General features: G+C 38.7%; 3 protein-coding genes across 5 annotated transcripts; 2 read left to right on the plus strand and 1 right to left on the minus strand.

Annotated features, from left to right (window-relative positions):
• Positions 1,033-4,035, plus strand: LOC104701873 (WD repeat-containing protein 70). The gene is made up of 8 exons (XM_010417634.2): positions 1,033-1,667; positions 1,770-1,982; positions 2,075-2,275; positions 2,395-2,502; positions 2,647-2,781; positions 2,865-3,116; positions 3,206-3,526; positions 3,619-4,035. Exons 1-8 carry the CDS (start codon positions 1,119-1,121, stop codon positions 3,802-3,804), a joined length of 1,965 nt encoding a protein of 654 aa, XP_010415936.1. The 5' UTR covers positions 1,033-1,118; the 3' UTR covers positions 3,805-4,035.
• LOC104701884 lies at positions 4,113-10,426 on the minus strand. 2 transcript variants are annotated; one of them, XM_019229287.1, is made up of 19 exons: positions 10,060-10,426; positions 8,671-9,770; positions 8,328-8,528; positions 8,031-8,114; positions 7,766-7,825; positions 7,618-7,662; positions 7,326-7,522; positions 6,734-7,225; positions 6,538-6,628; positions 6,262-6,441; positions 6,078-6,167; positions 5,835-5,897; positions 5,688-5,762; positions 5,554-5,604; positions 5,275-5,352; positions 5,025-5,159; positions 4,830-4,937; positions 4,666-4,731; positions 4,113-4,559 (listed from the first exon to the last, which is right to left on the minus strand). In XM_019229287.1, exons 2-19 carry the CDS (start codon positions 9,700-9,702, stop codon positions 4,485-4,487), a joined length of 3,123 nt encoding a protein of 1,040 aa, XP_019084832.1. In that variant the 5' UTR covers positions 9,703-9,770; positions 10,060-10,426; the 3' UTR covers positions 4,113-4,484. The 2 variants fall into 2 exon arrangements, with proteins under 2 accessions (XP_019084832.1, XP_010415945.1); XM_010417643.2 differs by having other exon boundaries at positions 10,056-10,426.
• On the plus strand, positions 12,239-14,447 carry LOC104701894. 2 transcript variants are annotated; one of them, XM_010417665.2, is made up of 4 exons: positions 12,240-12,875; positions 13,215-13,301; positions 13,390-13,967; positions 14,063-14,447. In XM_010417665.2, the coding sequence occupies exons 1-4, from the start codon at positions 12,507-12,509 to the stop codon at positions 14,100-14,102; spliced, it is 1,074 nt and encodes a 357-aa protein (XP_010415967.1). In that variant the 5' UTR covers positions 12,240-12,506; the 3' UTR covers positions 14,103-14,447. The 2 variants fall into 2 exon arrangements, with proteins under 2 accessions (XP_010415955.1, XP_010415967.1); XM_010417653.2 differs by having other exon boundaries at positions 12,239-12,875; positions 13,390-14,447.

The raw sequence follows: 15,268 nt of genomic DNA on the forward strand, positions 1-15,268 counted from the left end.
TCGCAGAAAATTCTCCCATCCTGAAATTGGTATTAATTTCTCGTAACTCTAGATTAGAGTTTCCTTCCGCGTATAGTCTTGGGGGATAATCCCTTGCTTGTTCTTCAGAAATATTCACCATCGACATCTGATAAATAATATAATTCATAAGTAAATCATAAAATAAATCAGCCAAAACATAAAACAAACTCATACACAAAGCATAACATAACTCAGCCACAAATACATAACTCAGATCTAAAGCACAAAATAACTCAGTCACCAATACAAAACTCAGCCGTAACTCAGCCGCAAAATAAAACAAATCAGCCATCGAATCGAATAGATCTAACAAATCAACCGTAAACCCTAAAAGTAAATCAGCCATCAAATCGAATAGATCTAACAAATCATCTGTCATTAACGACGGCGAGAATCAGCCGTAAATCATCGATAAAAACCCACATTCAGCCGGAAAACTCGAAACTAAACACTCGACACATACCAGAACGTTTAAACGAAGACAAACACGACGACGAAGATAGAGAGAGAGCGAGCAAAGACGGTGAGACAGAGCGACGACGAAAAAAGAGAGAGCGACGACGAAAAGACAGAGAGAGCGAGCAAAGATGGCAAGAGATTGACGGCAAGAGAGTGGACAATGACAGAGTATCGCCGGCGACGAGAGACGACGAGAGACGACGAGAGAGAGTTTTTTTTTTAATTTCGCGGTTTGTGAACAGTGAAAACTGTTCACTTTCTCTCTCTTTGATATAAACAAAAAAAAGTAACTGTTGATCTGAAAAAAAACTGTTTAATGATTGTTAGATATGAGTAATAAACTAACTTTTGGATAACATTCGAGTAATTCTTTCAAAAAAAATGATTGTTCAAGTGTGTGAAAGGTGGGTATTGTTGGGCATTTATATTGAGGCTGAATTTATATTTATGGGTATTAATGGGCTTTTATTTTGAGGTCCAATATGCTTATGTTTATTGTTTATGGGCTTAACCGCCACCATCTCTTTTCGCCAGTATGGTTATATTTATGGTAATTTTCATGGCGGCGAGGTCACCGGGCTTTGTATAATAAGACGATTCCTAATTTGACGAAGAACAAGAAGAAGAAGAGATTAGCCATGGAGGATGAATTGGAAGGTCTAAGAGCTCATTTTCCTCTTTCGTTCGGTAAGACATCGAATGTTTCGGCGCCAACCGAAGCTATCCACAACGCAACTCGCCGCACCGATGTAGCCACCACCGAAGCCGAAGTCTCGTCTGATTTTGCCACGAAGAATTCTAATTCCGGTAAATCCGAATCCGGATTCCCTTCTTTGTCTTCTTCCTCTGAAACCTGGCTCCGAAGTGTCCCCGGTCCGAATCGTAACCCTAATAGCTCCAGTCTAGCTCCTTCCGATGATGATCTAGCCATGGGTCCGCCACCTCCTCCGTCTAAACCGACGCAAGAGGAGGATGACGGAGTTTTAATGGGACCACCGCCGCCACCAAAGGGACTCGTGAACAGTAATGATTCTGATGATGAAGATGATATGATCGGTCCTCCGCCGCCGCCTCCGGCTGCAGTAGACTCGGATGAAGATTCAGATGGCGATGATGCTGATGACAACGAGCAGAATCGTTACCAGATTCCACTGAGCAAGGAGATTCAACTCAAGGGACACACAAAGGTATATAGTAAACAATCTAAAACTCTTGTTTGAACTACTCTCATGGAATCAGATTTTAAATTCGATAAATTGAGCAATATTTTTTTTGTTTCGTGGAATCAGATAGTTTCGTCTCTAGCTGTCGATAGTGCTGGAGCTAGAGTTCTTTCCGGAAGCTATGACTACACTGTGCGCATGTACGATTTCCAAGGGATGAATAAAAGACTTGAGTCTTTTAGGCAGATCGAACCATCTGAGGGTCACCAAGTTCGTAGCTTGAGCTGGAGTCCCACTTCTGGTCAATTTCTATGTGTTACTGGTTCAGCACAAGCTAAGGTATATATGTGTTTCATGAAAACGTTTCCTCTTGACTCTCTATTACAGTTCCTCTGAATTGCTCACTTTCGTTTCTTCTTTTTGAATTTCAGATTTATGATCGAGATGGACTTACTCTTGGTGAGTTCATAAAGGGTGATATGTATATTCGTGATCTGAAGAACACTAAGGGACATATTTGTGGGTTGACTTGCGGGGAATGGCATCCTTGGATTAAGGAAACGGTTCTGACTTCGTCGGAAGACGGGTCTTTGCGTATATGGGATGTTAATAACTTCCTAAGCCAAACGCAGGTACTTTTTACCTGTCTATATCCATACTTACAGTTTCTGATTTGCAATTCTTCTCAAATGATAATGGTGGTTTGATTTTAGCATGCAAGTGGTATCATTTAACTGTTTTATTGGAACAGGTTATTAAGCCGAAGCTTGCTAGACCAGGGAGGATTCCAGTTACTACCTGTGCTTGGGACCGTGATGGAAAGCGTATCGCCGGTGGCGTAGGAGATGGATCTATACAGGTAATGTTTGGAAAAGCTTGTTCTGATTTCCTGATTACATTGTGTCAGGGAAAGTTTGTGTGTCTATATAGTCTGACACGATTAGAGTACAATGCAATTTGGCTAGATTAATGGTCTTATATCTTTCTTTTTCTTTGGATCCAGATTTGGAGTAAACCGGGATGGGGAAGCCGGCCTAATATATACGTAGGGAATGCCCACACTGATGATATAACCTCTGTAAAGTTCTCTAGTGATGGGAGAATCCTGTTGTCAAGGAGTTTTGATGGTTCTCTAAAGGTATACCTTAGATAGATCATAATCCTGTTTTTGACCAGTTTGCTCAGCACTGGAAACTGAGTTCTTTTTTGAATCTTGATCAGGTTTGGGACTTGCGGCAGATGAAAGAAGCTCTCAAAGCTTTCGAGGGTCTCCCTAATAATTACCCCCAAACCAATGTGGCCTTTAGTCCAGACGAACAAATCATTCTGACTGGAACATCCGTTGAGAAAGATAGCTCAATAGGAGGCTTGCTCTGCTTTTACGATCGCACCAAACTGGAGATTGTTCAGAAAGTCGGAATCTCTCCAACTTGCAGTGTGGTGCAATGTGCTTGGCACCCAAAGTTGAATCAGGTAAACATCAACAACAATAAAAGCACTGTTCCATTCCTCTAATTAAATGTGATTCTCAACTTCACATCTGATTTCCTCTATTGCTGTAGATATTTGCAACATCTGGAGACAAAAGCCAAGGAGGAACTCACATTCTTTACGATCCAACCCAGAGCAAGAGAGGCGCATGCGTCTGTGTTGCACGTGCACCAAGGAAGAAATCTGTAGACGATTACCAACCAGAACCAGTAATACACAATCCTCATGCATTACCATTGTTCAGAGACGCACCAAGCCGTAAACGAGAAAGAGAGAAAGCATTGAAGGATCCTCTTAAATCCCACAAGCCTGAGGTTCCCATGTCAGGTCCTGGTCATGGTGGAAGAGTTGGGACTACTGGTAGTAGCTTGTTAACACAGTATCTTATGAAGGTAATGAGCCTTGGGTATCGTCTTTGATTTTGCTATTCGGGTTATCTATCTGTGTATATTGAAATATTGTTGTTGTGTGTGTGTGTTTACAGCAAGGTGGGATGATCAAAGAGACGTGGATGGAGGAAGATCCAAGAGAAGCGATATTGAAATACGCAGAGGTTGCTGTAAAAGATCCTAAGTTTATTGCTCCTGCTTACTCTCAGACTCAGCCTAAGACCATCTTCGCTAAATCTGATGACGAGGAAGAAGAAAAAGAAGGTGACACGAAAAAATAATCAGTGTTTCCATATAGTACTTCACTTTCTCAACGACCATTTCCATGGATACTGTATAATGATCACAAATCATGGCACTGTAGGATAACAGAAAAAAAAAACATACTTATTCCGGATTTGCATTTTTGCATTCCTCCATTGTTAGCGCTACATTTTGCAGAAAAAAATTGTGGGACAGCGTTTTGGTATCGCATCAATTTCCCTAGGTTGAAGTATTGTTTTGTTCATAGATATTTTTTTTTACCTGAAATATCAGATTAAATAGATTTGATTTGGCAAAAATGCAAATAAGTAATGTCCATACTGAAAAGAGTAAGCATAATCTCATTTATTCTGAGAATCATTGTGAAACATGAAATCAAGTAAGCTTCTATTGAGAGATGACTAATATAAAAAGAGCAGGAAAGAAGTTTTCAAACAAGTTTGTTAATGACAAAAAGGATCAGAGATCCAGACACGATAAGCATGTCTCTGTTTTCTCGTATTCTTACTTTTTCACTGCAGTAAAATGTGAGTTAACATTTGTATTCATCACCTGTTCAGTCTTCTCTCCCTCTCTCTCTCTCTCTGTATAAAGGGTAGTAAGTAAAGTTACCCTCAATTGCTTCTTTTTTATCTGTTTTTGTATGATTTTGACTTTGGATGGTATCTTCAGTTTGTATTGTATAGGTTGATGAGCTTCAGCGACCCCCATTCTCAAAGCTCGATAGTCGTGAGTCTGATAAAACACTAAATAGTTGTGTGTCTACAAATAACTGCAAAAAGCCACAATAATAGAAGAAGAAATAGAGCTTGTTAGTCTCTGGATTTCAGTGGGAATATCAAAATCTGATCCCAAGATCATTAAAGAGGACTTTGTACCTTAATGAAGGGTCGGTCTCTACCAGGAAATGAATCAATAAAACTGTCTTTTAGGAGTAGAGAAACCTGAGAAAGAAAGTTTCAGATAGTTTAGTTAGGTATAGAGAGGAAGTAGTTCTTCTTGTTACGCTTTTTGGGAAGAGTCGCTATATAAGTACAAGTACCCTGTCGCTATTAGATTGAACACTTGTTATGGTATGAGAGTGTAAATCTGAGCAAAGAGACTCCATGTAATCTCTCATTACGCTCAAGAATTTAGTCGCCGCTTCTGCCTGAGAATCAGTCGGTCATATGAAATCGGGTCAAGTAATTTTAAGTTTTGGTACACAATTTTAGGACATAATTGGTAAACTACTTACTTGCACTTCATTGCATTTATAAACCGGGTGTCTTCTAGCGTTCGAGCTCTGATGAGCCAGTGTGGCATGGAGTGGAGCCAACTGAGCCACAAGTTCTCTACACTGAGGCAATGCTGGCATGTTACATATTTTGACCTGGAGAAACATAGTAAACGTTACATCCCTTCAGACTATAGATATTATCGACGGTTTCGGGTACTGAACAGAAAGAAAGAAATGAAAGGACTCTCATCATGATGAGGCCACCAACCTGATTATTGAGGATGTTAACTAGAATAAGATTAGACGTCTTGACCTTCCAATCAATAGGTTTACTGTGTATACCGACCTGCCAGGTGACGCAAACGCAGACCATGTGAGCAACAAGAAACATACATAGTTCATGATTGACGATGCAGCATGGACTAGATTCGGGGTTTTTATGGTGTTTATTATATAGACTGATGAACATTCAACTCCGCAGAATAAGGAATCATCTAGCTTTTAAAGACATCGCACAAGTTACTTTATATATGGAGTATAAACTTACAAGGAAGGGAACTGGTGCCTCGAGGAAATCAAACATCCTTCCAGGCAGAACCTGAAGACAAACAGAGAGAAGTTACGACAAGAAAACTACACATTCGACTGGTCAACTTTTTTTACTAGTGATGTCATGCTTACCGGAAGCAATAAACTCTGCCACTGAAATGGCCGAATCATTGGCACAAGAGACAGTACTATTGCTGACAAAACACCCTGCAATAGTTGTCAGTCAGTTCAAGTGACCATTTCCATTTGAATAACGATCAGAAGATAGATTTAACTAACCAGATTCGGGCAGATTACAACAATTTGCTTCTCTAATAATACTCCAGCAAGGAGTGACATTATCTGGAAGGAAGAAAAATACTTTGTAACTCCAGATATATGTTACCAGTGAAAACACTCTCAAGGCACAATAAAGAGAGATGGACACCCAACGCAAAACAATAGTTCCTTATCGATAGGTTGTTCTAAAAGAGACACTGAACAACCACAAGAAAAGAAAGGATGCTAAAGAAGAGGCCATACAGTTTCAAGAGAGAGAATACGACAAACTGTTGCTGTTGTCCACATTGAGAGACCCATGGCCTCCTCAGCAGCTGTCAACCTTGCATTTATCTTTGGCAAAGAAGAAGAAGAAGAAAAGTTGTTGAGATGAGACTATAAAATAGAGACAAGACTACACAAGGATATTTTCCGAAATCAAATATACCTCGGAAGAATCAGAAGAGCAAATATATTCTTCTGACAAACCTAAAGCTGTAACTGGAGGACGGGTATACGCGATGGATTGTAAATGTTCCAGTGGGTGGAAAACTACTTCACTTCCACGGGAAGGAATTGCCAATGAATGGTAGCCGCAAACTAACTGTAACGCATCATTGTTGTGTTCCTATCAAGGTGAGATACCATATAACAGTATATGAGAACCGTGAAGAAGAGATGATAGAGCAACTAAATATAGTGAAGCTACTAGTGGTCTCCTTACCTTAGCCCATTCCAGTATTAACTCATCTCCGAAATCATTTTCACTATTTGATAAATCATCAATGTCATCTGACAACACACTTCTAGCTGAACTGCCATATATAAAAATGTAAATCTGAATCATAACATTAACTGAAAAGAAGACAACCACATTACTTGGAGATAAGGAGTAGTTAGATCAATTTGTGTTAACTTACCTGTACACAGACTCACAGCTTTCATGACGCTCAATTGGTTGGGTCCTAGGATCAACACATGTAACCTCTGGAGAAGTGTGGCCATTCTCATAGCTTTGGGACGTTCTTTCAGGGGTACCCAAGTGGTTCTCAAATACTTCAGAAGAATTATCATCGTAACAATGGAAAACTTTTCTGCCATCTCTTTCTATTTCCTTGATCTGGCTTACATCTGAAGCATCACTGGTGACAACACTATCTGGAGATTGAGGTTCTGCAAAGTTCGAAAGCTCACTATCAGATATCAATCCAGCAGCAGCGGCCGTGAGTGCCATGACTCCCTCAACAGGTATTGCAGAAGCCATCCAATCATCAGGGTTGCTACGAGGCGAAGAGACACGGCCATCGATTTGATCATTCGTCCTCGACATTGGTGGACGATAGCATGCAGCAGCAAGAGACATCTCACTGACAAATTCGGTTATCCGTTTTAGCCGCTCCTGTGCTATCATACTGCATCAACATGTGAATGACCTTCAGCATAAGCTTCTCGGTCTTTGTTTGATGCAAGGAAAAGCCAGTAACTACTAAGAGTAAGGGCATCTTAAATTACCTGTTTAACATCTCGAAGTGTAGTTCAAAGAAAGGAACTCTGGTCAGCAAGCAATAGCATCGAGGTGCAGAAACCAAAAAACGACTGCCTCCTCCAGATGAATGCAAGGGTGACGCAGTGCTTAATACACCAGGGGGTCTCTGAACAATCTCAGAGACATGTAAGCAAACACCATACAATGTCGCATCATCTGCTACCTGACAGAGAATTTGATTGCCTCATGTTACTTGACATGACTGGTGGAAGTCTGACACTAAAAAATTTAGAGAGGCAAAAAGAAAATATAGATTACCTTGAACGAAAATATGAACGATGAATCATCTGTTCCTAAATGTTCCTGCAGTGAACTCAAAAAGCATAATATGTAAACCTATATTCCAACTAACATAGATGAACTACAGAAGCTCATACAGATATCTTATTTAGAGCAATTTTCAGACCTGTCCATACACGAGCTCATTTAGATCACTGAGAGATGGGGTCCTCTCCAAAAGCCGTGCCTGTTCAGAATAATCACGTTTTAACAGTCTTAGTTGCTGCATATATCACAGAATAACCCAATGATACCAACTAACATGATGAATATTATTACCAGTAGTACGAATCAATTCTATGTAAATTCTCTAGTTAACTGACATGGCTCATAACTAATAATACACGGAAGAACATTAGAATAAATAAAGATGCACACCAGACATATCATACCTTGACACCACCAGGGAAACAGAAAGTTGCTAGATCCTTTGGACGCATTACCACCTTCTTCCCAGGAGGGTATTTAAAAAGAATCTGTGCATTGAATGAAAGTTGATAAAGAGAAGCACGAAACCAACTAAAATCTGCCATGAAGCAGAACAGACGCATATAACTATCAGAAGAAATGAAAGAGTGGCAAACATAGTATACAACGAGACAAAAAAAACATGAATAAAAACAAATTACATGTTTCTAAACATGCCAAAACTATGTGAACTCAGAGAAAAAAACCAAGGTAACACAAACCTGTGGCTCCAATATTGGAAACTGAGGCCCACGGTGACGGAGTATTCTGTAGTCTGCCACTTCATACCTTGACATCTCCATTTCCCATTTCTTTCTTCTACGGAAAGCCTCTTCCACGGGCTTCAAATTCGTTTCCGGATGAAGCCCCACAATGATAAAATGTTCAAATAGTGACGTTGGCTCCTTTACTTTTCCTTGATCCTAGAGTATTTAACAAATGGAAAATATTGGTTAGCTAATATTCTATGCAAAGACCAGAATCGTTAGACGATTATGGGGAAGAACTAAGTAGCCAGAAATGTGTTTAAAAGGTTTAACAGGACACCCAAGAGAGCATAAATACCAGAGCTTTAGAAGAGTGAAGCTGGTACCACTGTCTTTTTTGGTTAGCTAAGACCTCAGGATTGAAAGTGGGGCGGTTATCCTCACGAAGATTGCTGACCCCACGCCAAGCCTTTTGCATCTGTGTTTTCAATCTCTGGAAACTGTTGGTGCGCCTGTGTCCAGGAGTCCCAATCTCACTTTGGCTGCGCCTATGTCCTTGTGTAGGTGACTGCGGTAAGACAGGTCCATTGAAGTATACGTTTTGATATTGCTCTCCAGCTGCTTTAACAGCATCCTCAGTATATGGGGAAGAGGAGGAGTCCTGCTCTCCTGTAACTTCTCTCATTTCCATCTTTCTAATACTTGTGTCATTAAGTGGTACCTCGCATCTTGGACTCTGCGGTTCATCATCATTTTCCCTCAGCACCAAACTCGAGTTATCATCACTGTTGTTACTTTCCAACAATCTGTTCTCATCCTTATTATCACATCTATTACCTATTCCTGTAGCTTCTCCGGTTTCACCCACCTTGAGATGAAGGAGTTCATCTGCTTTAGCTCGACCATTTGCCACTTCTTTAATCTCTGTACTAGGAGTAGCATTGTCATCCCTCTCAGGTGAACCTGAACCAGAATCTTCTTCATCTCTCTCCAACACAGCTTGTTCACTACCCTTATTTACCTTTTCCAAAGACTCATGTCCGTTGTTATCATTCTGAACACTCTCAGATGAGCAACACTCAGCATTTTCTCCATTTATTTCACTCGTTACAGGACTGCCCTCAACATCAATTTCCTCCATAACCTGTCTTTCACTCCTCGGGGTACCCACCACGTCTACTTCATCATCTTTCAAAAACAAACCTTCCTTAACCATGTCCAACGTGTTGTTGTGGTCATCCCTGCTAGTCAATGTTCTCCAACCATCATCATCGCCATCCCTAAAATCTTCTTCTTCCACATCCGTGTTCTTCGGGTATCCTACTCTATTTCTTCTATCTCCCCGATGAACAGCCAACACGTCTCCCTGCAGCATATCCGCCTGCTTCATACAGCAACTGTCTCCCTCCCTCCCTCACACAACATGACCAAATTCAATCACTACTCCCATAATTTCTCCTATAACATCAAAGTATCAAACAAACTAATCAGAGAAGTATTAAAAACTTACAAAAAGAAAAAAAGAAAGATGAATCGCAATTTCTCCTGTGAGAACCTATTGGAACTTGAACAATCTTACGATCTCAATAAACCAATCCTAATATATATAACGAAACCCTAATTTTCCAGAAGAGTTGAAAGTATCAACTTCAAAAAAAAAAAAACGAATTCAAGGTTCCAGCTATGTGTGTGACAAATTAATAATATATAAATAAAAAACTTCGAATCCTCAAAATTAAATACCTACAAATCTTCCAGCAAAATCAAAGCTCCTCCTGGGGAATATTTAGTTGAGGATTCAAACAAAGAAAAATCCAAAAAAAAAAAAAGAAAAAGAAAAGAGAACTTGTAACGGAAGCTTGGATTATGGAGGGAACGCAATGAATGCGAAGATTAGATTAGAGAGAGAGAGAAGAGAAAGAGATTACAAAAAACAACAAAAGTGGAAATTGTAATCTTTCTTTCTGTTTTTTTCAATTTTCTTTTTTTTTTTTTTTTGGTTGGGGATGGGGAGGGAGGGACGAAAAAGACAGATAAATAAAGTTTGTACTAAAAATAGAACTTTTTACGAAAAAGGGGAGGAGGAGAGGTTATTACTTGAGACCAGGAGAAGACGAAGAGACACACAAGCTCATCTTCTTTTCATTCATTTGGTCTTCTTCTTCTTTTTTAACCCTCCGTCCTCCCTCACGTATTTTTTTGTTTCCTTTAACTCTACTAAACGTGGCCTTCATGTTTTTATATGAACGAACACCCCACAAATTTGTTGATTTATTTGACTTGTTTTTATCTAATTTAAACCTCATTACTACTACTCAACCCACACACAATAACGGAAAAAGCAATTTATCCAATCCAATTATGCATTCCTATGCCGACATCTGAATCGTTTTTTTCTTCTTCTTTTGCCAAATGTAGAACATATTGAAAATCTATAGTTTTTTTTTTAAATATTAAGAAATTCTAGCTACTAACACAAACTCAATCATTACATCTCTAGATAGTTTGATCACAATTCACTTTGCTTTTAGAGCAATTCTACTGTATGTTGTTAACTATATCAGTAGGCGTAAAATCAGTTGCTCTTGGTTTAACATTTATAAACATGAATTGGAGAAACCAGCATCACTTAAATGTTCTTATGTTATAATTTGTAATTATTGTATTTATATTTTTTCAAATAAAATATATATATTTTTAGAATGCTATATATAGCAACTAATTTACCAAAAAAAACAGTTATAATTAAAAGTTTGGTCACCAATCTGTAAAACAACTAAAAGTTAGAGGTGCTTTGTTGTAAAACGTTGAAACTTGGAATTGACTTTGAACGTGCGGTAGCGCTTTACCGAACCCAAAATGGTTGAAGTTGAACTTGAATGAATAAGACAGAGAGAGATACATTGGTTTAAGTTTAGATGTCTCTCTCACGCGCTACATTCTTCCTTTCAATCTCAGCCGTTGGATTTGACTGTTACGAGAGATCCCTTTTGACCAGCATAAAGAAAGACAGAAAAATCATGATGAGTCATGAAGGTTGATTTTTTGTTCTTCAACGCAATAAATTTCATTATTAATTATATCTTATGTATCAACAGACTTAAGAGGGCTTGACTTGTTCAAACGTAGTGTTTAGTAGCAGGAGAACCGAAATGAAAAATTCAACAAAATTGTCAATGCTTCCATCTTCATGTAAAACAAAAAAAAAAAAAAAAAACAGATTAGAAGGTTTGTNGTTAGAACGTGCACATAACACGCTAAACGATGAGTATATTATAAGGGAGATGCGGAAGCTGAGGCGCCATTTATACTGTGAAGATGGCTTAGGTCGCACATGCTCTTTGCCCACCACTTTTGGTCTTGGAATTTGTGTATATTTCTTACATAAAATACTTCATCCTTTTTTGTTTAACTCCGTATTACACTACAAATTACAACTAATATTCCTAATAATTTTATTTCCTAAGCAAAAGATTTGTTTTGATGTTGTCTTTTCAATACAAAATAGTAGAAATTAAACTTTTGCAACCAAAGAATATATGAATATATATATACTACATGATAAAAGAGTTTTGTTGTTAGACAAGTGGTGTCAAATGTCGATAGCTACTAAACAGCGGTCAATGACATTGACAGCGATATTAATTTATTTTTCCTTAGTCAATCTTCAACAAACATAACAATACTCCACTAAAAGTTAGAGGTGCTTTATTGTAAAACGTTGAAACTTGGGAGTAAAATATAGGAGTTCTTAAAATAATAAGAAGAGTTTGATCATTAGGAAAAAAATAATGATATATCAAAACCAAAACAATTTATATGAAATCACTAGCCCTATATATATGTATTGAGTTAAGGCCCATTAGGCCCATCTTCACAAAAAAAAAAAAAAAAAAAANAAAAACTCGTCGTCATTCTTCGTCACCACCAGGAAGCAGCACAATATCTGCTTTTGTGACTTTTGTCCAAACCAAACCCTAATTTCTTTGTTCAAAGTTTCCATTTCTTATTACCTCGAAAATTTCCCGGGTAATAAACAAAATCAAGTCTTCCTTTTTTGGTATTATTCTTACAATTCGGTAAATCTACTGGATTCTGGTGTCCTCTCACATGCCTTCTGATCCATTGTTCGACTTCGAAATCGCTCCGAGTTTCGCATCCATTTGAAGAGTTCTTGTGATCCGGTTTCGAAAAATGGGTTCGGGAAATCATAATGATGTTGTTGTTGTCGATATCAGCTCAGACGAGGAGGAGGAGGAGATCAATACAGGAGTAGTAGACAAAGAGTACTTCAAATGGCTAAACAATGTTATCGACTCCGTCGATGATAAATCGGACAGTACCGATTTAGTCGAGGTTCTTTCTGAGGTGAAAGGTTGCGTTGATTCTCAGTATCGGAAGCCAAAGGAGGATGATGATGATGACGACGATTGTGTGATTTTGGATGGTGATCCCGACAAGACGACGAAGACTGCTTTAGTGGACGGAGATGGTGATGATAAATTAGCCAAGAATAATGATGATGATGACGATGATGTGCTTGTAGTTGGTCAAAAGGGTGAGGTATAGTATTCCCACTTGACCCTTTTCATTTCCAATTCCAAGTTCTCTTTTTTCATTTTGATTCTGTATGTATGCGTTAGTCTTGTTTAGCTATGAGGCTTGGTAATTTCATGACAATGATTGATTGGGTATTTCATAAGTAGAAGAATATGTAGACCTTTTTTTGTCTAGGAACTGTTGTGGGGAATGGTTGATTCATTGAACTGTTTTGGTGTAATTGTGTACTAATCAGTGTATCTTTGGATTGTTTGTTTGTTGGTGTGTTCCATCTTCTTTATGCAGGTGTTGTACACTTTTAAGTTTCCCTAATACTCAAAAGCAAAATTATTTGTTTTGTAGATAGCATGTAGAGATTTCCCTCATCCTCGACATTCGTGTGCTAAGTATGCGTTCAACTCAACCTCACATGAGAAGTACTGCGACATGGTAAGCATCTAAAGACTCTAATTCTGCACGGAGCTTTAATGGTTCTGTTTCCTGGCTAATCCTTTTTCTTTTGGTTTCACTTTTCAAGTGTCACTGTTATGTGTGTGACATCCGTGCTCCATGTCCGTACTGGTCTATTGGTGTCTCCACCATAAATCATTGTCATGCTAATGATAACGAGAAGATATGGCAGACTCAGCGCGAATTCTTCAGGACGGGATACATGCCTACCCCACCATCTTCTAAACCTACTCCAAGTATCTTACGGTTATCACAAAACACTTTGCTTCAGAACCAGGTTGGTATCAGGCCTTGTTCATCATCTACCCGTGTTGCTAATCCCTCAAATGTCAAAGCCAGGCTTAGAATCAGGCAACCGATTCCACACAATCAAGGGTTGCAGAGTCGACCAGCGCAGTCATTGAGCAGTGTTTGCAACAACGTGATCCAAAAGGATAGAAGTTCTTATAGGCAACGATCCCGAGTTGCCTCTTCTGCGGGAAGTGGTAACAGCATCCGGTATAACGATGCTTCACGATCAAGCCACCACAGCTCTTCCGTAGTGGCACCACCGCCAATAAGCCCGGATATGTACACTCAACAACGCAATTATCAGCCGAGTGTTAGTGATCATTGCACAGCTCTACCTGGTTCTCAGAGCAATAGGTACACTAGACATTCAGACCAGAACATACATGGTAGTGGAAATCGTCAGTTTGTGGATCTGTTTGTTCCATCTGAGGCTCCTCTTACTACTGCAGATTCACAGACAGCGACGGCACAGCAGCAACCAGGGACTAATGAAAACGTCTTGGAGACCAAACTATCGGAATTTGAGAACTGGCTAATGGACAACCCTAACCAATCCGGGCCGGTTAGTCCTTTGCCCGAACCGGTAAGTCAAGACTCTGTTGGTACGTTTTCATTTGATTTCGAAACCTTCTTGAATGATTGAAGCATAACTGTTAGTTTGTATCTTATCATTGTCCTTAGGCTAACTTTCTTCACTGATTAGTAGAGTGAGTAGATACATTACCTATGTGTGTATCATATTATTAATTAGCTGCTACTAGTACGTCAGATAATTGAAGTTGAAAAAGTTCATTTTTGTCAATTGACATAAATATTGTTTTGTTGGCGGAAAAAGATGGTTAGAAATCGTAAGCTTATATAATTTAGGTTTTAATTGTTCTTAGGTCAAAAATGAAAAGTGTACGTACAAAATCACAATATCATGTATAATAAGTTGTAACACTAACAAAGTTGCTATCAGAGTAAGTAACATAGCCACACAAACAGCAAAGGCTCTCAACAACAATCCAAAAGGGATAGATATATAAAGTGTGAAACTAAACTGCTCATTTGGATCAAGAGCAGCAGAGAACGAGTGTTGTTACTACAGCTGCTAACCTGGATCCATATTAGTAGAGTTTAATTTATTAAGTAAAGGGCATTCCAAAATGAAAAATTTCCTTAAATCAGTTGTAACTTTTACGGAAGGTTCGTAAAAAACATTGTAATATTTTTGGTCAAAAAATACTCCTACCTAAAATCTAGAAAGACTTCCGCTTATGAACTGAAATCAAATAATGAATGAAGTCTTCTTAAATAATATACGAGATTTCCTGAATAGATATCCTAGTAATTTTGGGAAAGAAAAACATGAAAATGTAACATTTTAGAGAATTTTGTTTTTGGCATTATTTCTTAAATATGCTTTAGCAAAATACTACTTAGATAGAATTTGTCAACCAAAGAAAATGAAACTTTCTTTTCCGCTTGGGTTTGTTGAAATAGATTTAGTTTCCAAATATGTAGTAAGGCCCGGCCCAATAAGGCAACTAACGCCCAAAAAAGAAACGGTTTTGACGATGTGACGGTAGCAAACGGCTACCAGTTTTGTCGTTTCGAGGAGCGTAGACACCACGCGCATAAGAAAGCACGTCAGTGTTTGCTAAATGCCATCA

Source organism: Camelina sativa, chromosome 1, assembly GCF_000633955.1.
Source record: "Camelina sativa cultivar DH55 chromosome 1, Cs, whole genome shotgun sequence".
NCBI classification, from domain to species: domain Eukaryota; kingdom Viridiplantae; phylum Streptophyta; class Magnoliopsida; order Brassicales; family Brassicaceae; genus Camelina; species Camelina sativa.